Source organism: Gavialis gangeticus, unplaced genomic scaffold (genome assembly GCF_001723915.1).
Source record: "Gavialis gangeticus isolate Ggan-Ray unplaced genomic scaffold, GavGan_comp1, whole genome shotgun sequence".
NCBI lineage: Eukaryota > Metazoa > Chordata > Crocodylia > Gavialidae > Gavialis > Gavialis gangeticus.
Genome location: NW_017728993.1, coordinates 636,710 through 640,824, shown reverse-complemented (window position 1 = coordinate 640,824; position 4,115 = coordinate 636,710). Strand labels below are relative to the sequence as shown.

The following is a 4,115-nucleotide window of genomic DNA, read 5'->3' as shown; positions in this document are numbered from 1 at the left end:
ACAAGGGTGCTCCAGTGCGGGGCTAGCCAGCAAGCAGGCCCCACACTGAAGCACCCTCATGCCCCAGACAGTTGCTTCAGTGTTTACAGGTGTGGTGCAGCTGAGTATAAAACTCCTCAGCAGGACAGTACTTGTATTTACAGGTACTATCCTTTTGCAGTGTTTATTAGTTTACTCCAGCCTAATAGCCCTGCACATGTAGACACCAAGTTGTTTACTGCTGAGCTAATTAGCTGACTACAGTGACTGTCTCATGTAGAGGCGTCCAATAAGTTGGTGGTTGTAGATTCTATTCTTTGGCATTTTCCACCCATGGAGTATTTAGGGGGAGCTTTCCCTCAACTCAGGGCTGTGGATTCCACTCTGGGATTAAGATGCCTAAAAGTTAGGTATCGTGAAGGTCAGCATTATGCCATACACATCCCTTTGTGATATTACCATAAGGTACTTGTTCAAAGTCATTCAGGAGCCCTATTGGCAGAGCTGGAATTAAGAACATCTAACATAGGCTTATGGTTAAAATATAAAAAGTTATCTTTTCTCACCTAATTATTGTATTATGCCCATTTGCTATATCTTTGCTTATTTCTGTAATTCTCATGTTAGTTTAATTTTATGACCCCTGAGAACAATTACATCCTACTATGCCAACCAAAATAATGATAATGATAATCAAATCTTATGCTACAGCACATTTTGTTTTCTTCCTCTCAAGTAGTGTTGAGTGAATAATTTACAATCTTTTATCTAAAAACATCCTTTTATTTCTTAAATAAGAAAAATTTGCATAAATATTCTGCATTCTTTAATATATTCATTAATTGGGAGTATTCTTTAAAATTTCTTTAATAAATCTTGCTTTGTCTGCTCATAATCTTCAAAATGCACTGGGAAACCAATGAAACTTTATTTTTACATAAAATTTAGCATATCCTAAAGTGCTCTGCTGAACTGGGACCCCATATAATCATACAAATCACATGGTGTATTTTTCTGTACCATGATTAGATTGCAGAAAGCTAAGCAAAACATTGCAAATTGTGCTTTTGGGATAAATGTATTATCTGAAACTTCTTTACAAAACAGTTAACATTTTAAGGCTCCAGGACTACCAGCAGTTATCAAATTGGAGCATCTGTTTTATTACAAATTATTTTCAAAGCAAAGCATAGGGAAATAGAGAAAAATCTTAGACCCCATGATTTGGAAGGGGTTGATAAAGGATGACTTTTGAACGACATTCACTGACTTCATTTGGGCTGTAGCCACATTAACTTGTGAGATCTGATGGGATCAAAGTAGAACTAAAAATGAAGAAGATGGGACTAAGCTATCACTTGGAAGGGCTGTCTCTAAGAAACACCTAGGTTAGGCCATCTTTTTTCAGGTTTTATTTTTAGAATTAAAATTTGGCAGGGAGGTTGATTTAAAATAATATTGTATCTGTGAGCCTCATGCAAGAGTAAATCATTTATCTAAGGTGCTGAAAAAATATATATTTTTAACATGAGCAAAGTGACATGCACCAGGAGTTGTTTTCTTCAGAGCTCTGTCTATAATAGTGATTAATTTCTGACCTATACCAATCTTTATATGCAACCTAGGAAGAGGGGCTGTATTGATAATAATAGCTCAAGTACCTCCTGTGCTGTTGTGTTGTGTGTAGTGCTACTGGATATAGAATTGTCATTTAAAGACATTTCAACTTCAGGCTGAGCTGACAATCAGAGCCAGAACAGCAGTAGGTTTAAATCATGATAGTTTCTGCGGAGTTAACTGAGAAGCCAGCTCAGTATATGGGCACATGTAGTTTTGCACTTAAAACAGCTTGGGAAATAGATGTCCTGACTTCTATTTTTGGTCTTCCATCGACCCCAGGCAAACCACTTCATATCTTTGTGCTGAAGTTTGCCCAGTTGTTAACTGAATTTAAAAATATCTGCCTTGCCTGGACATTGTGACTCTCAATCGACTATGTATAAAGTGAACTTAAAAGTCCCAAGAAAATTACATTTAGTATTATTACTCTGATCTCCATCACCATTGCTATACTTCAGATAAGACATAACAGAACTTTAGCACAATATATTGTCAACATGGAGACCTAAGCTAAATAATAAGCTCACAAATCTGATATTCAGTGCACAGTTCTGTGTAGGTGTGGGATTTCCTTCACAGAATGTCCTTCTATGCTTGACACTAATGCTTCTGACATTTAAAACAAGCCATGCAAGCATTTAAAATATTTGTGAGACTGAGTGATATGTAAACACAGAAAATCAGAAAAAGAAACAGCTTTGCTAAAGTTTATTCCAAAAAAAATAACACTTTGTGGACCCTTCAGGACAATGCAGAACTTTTAACAGCACTGATGCATGGTGGAGCTGATATTCAGCAAGTTGGATATGGAGCACTTACAGCCCTTCATATTGCTACAATAGCTGGTCATCATGAGGTATGTTTTTCCTTTTGTATCTAGAAAAAGATGAAAGGGAATGACACATTTAGCTCAATTTTCTTGTAAAATGTTACTGGTTGAAAGACAGACAAAATAGCATATCATTAACTCAATAAAATTAAGCTTCTGGCACTTTGGAACACCTTGGAAAAAGGTGATTAGGATTTAAAAATGGTTTCTGGATGTATGTTTTTATGTAGAATATACACATGTATTTATGCTATGGGTATCTATGCAGCTCTTACCCTTTATATAAAATGTTATTAAAGTCTTGTTGATAATTAATGCCATTCTTTTTTTATATCTAAACAGTTTAATAATAGTTTTGTAGTAAAATATAATCATATATAAGCTCAAGTAGACTCTGTCTCCTTCCCAGGCATATTGTAGAGGGGGCCTCTGAGGCACTCATATCTCATATCCCCTCCTGTCAAACTGGAAGGCTGTGGTAACTACTCAGAAATGAGGCAAAGATTCCCAGCTTAGAGATGTATTACTTCTCCTGAGACTGTCCTCTAGGGATCCAAGGGACAGAACATCTTACTTACATTGCTCTAGCAATGACACACTCAGTTTAATTTATTTTAAAAATCTTCAAGTATTTAATATTACAGTTGCAGGATTACCTTTATAAGGGAGCTTGCAATCTCAAGCACAGTATGTGCACAGTTACTTACGTTCTCAGTCCCTTTGGGTAAATCAGGTAAGCAAAGCGGTTGTCCTCTCTTCAGATCGAATGTATTGACTGACTAATTTATGAAAACAGAAACTTCAAGTTTCCTTAAATAGGACAGAGTAGGCAAGGGGTGCAAAACAACAGAGCAAAATAGAACAGATTTCAAAAGTAGAGCAAGTCCAAGATGGTGCTCAGAAGAGAGTATTGCCAGAGCTTTGCTGCTTCTACAGATCCAAATATAATTAGCCAATTTTGTCACACTTTCCAAGTGTTAGTGCTCTGATTTTTGGTGGTGCTTGTAATGAAGAGTGAGTTATAGATACAGTTTTAATTTTAGCATTGTAGCTCTTTGATGTAGTTTCAGTTAGTTTATGAAGTTTAGCTGAGCTATACTACCTTTTGTATATAAAGATGTCAACACTTCAGAGCTCCTCCAGAGCCACTGGAAATCTGGGAATTTCCCATTTCTAGTCATTAAAGGCCCTGAAATATTAAACTGTATAACTGATACTCATACACATAGTAAAGCTGTCATTGGTACAGGAATGGATCTGACCTGGATTTGAGGTAAATATAATTTTGGTGGGTAGTTATCCTTAAGGAAACTATATGGATGGGCAGGGTACACGGTAAAAGACACCAAGGGCATGTCCAGACAAGCATGCACGTGCCTGTTCCAGCATGTCAAGCCAGTTTAAGATACCACAAGAGGCATGCTGAGAATGAAAAAATGTTTCCTGTGTTGCATATTTGCAGCACAGGCTCTAAATTTGATACCTGGATTTCAGGTATCAAAAAAATTGTATCCATGGGGAAAAAAATGGGGCAGGACATGCTCCAGAACCATGCTCTGAGGCAACCTGGAGGTGGGTTCTCCAGAAAGATGCTCTGGTATCCAGCCAGAGTGTCTCTATGGTGCTTCTGTTGCCCTAGCACGTGCCCTTAGCATGCAAGGCACATGGAAGCAGGGCAAGCCTGTGG

General features: G+C 37.4%; 1 protein-coding gene across 2 annotated transcripts in view; it reads left to right on the top strand.

Moving 5' to 3' along the window:
- Window positions 1–4,115, top strand: part of LOC109305407 (serine/threonine-protein kinase TNNI3K) — a 291,292-nt gene that overhangs the window by 78,868 nt on the left and 208,309 nt on the right. For both annotated transcript variants that reach the window (XM_019528397.1, XM_019528398.1), the window contains one exon: window positions 2,345–2,455. In XM_019528397.1, coding sequence (XP_019383942.1) covers window positions 2,345–2,455 — 111 coding nt within the window. The remainder of the gene's footprint in view (window positions 1–2,344; window positions 2,456–4,115) is intronic.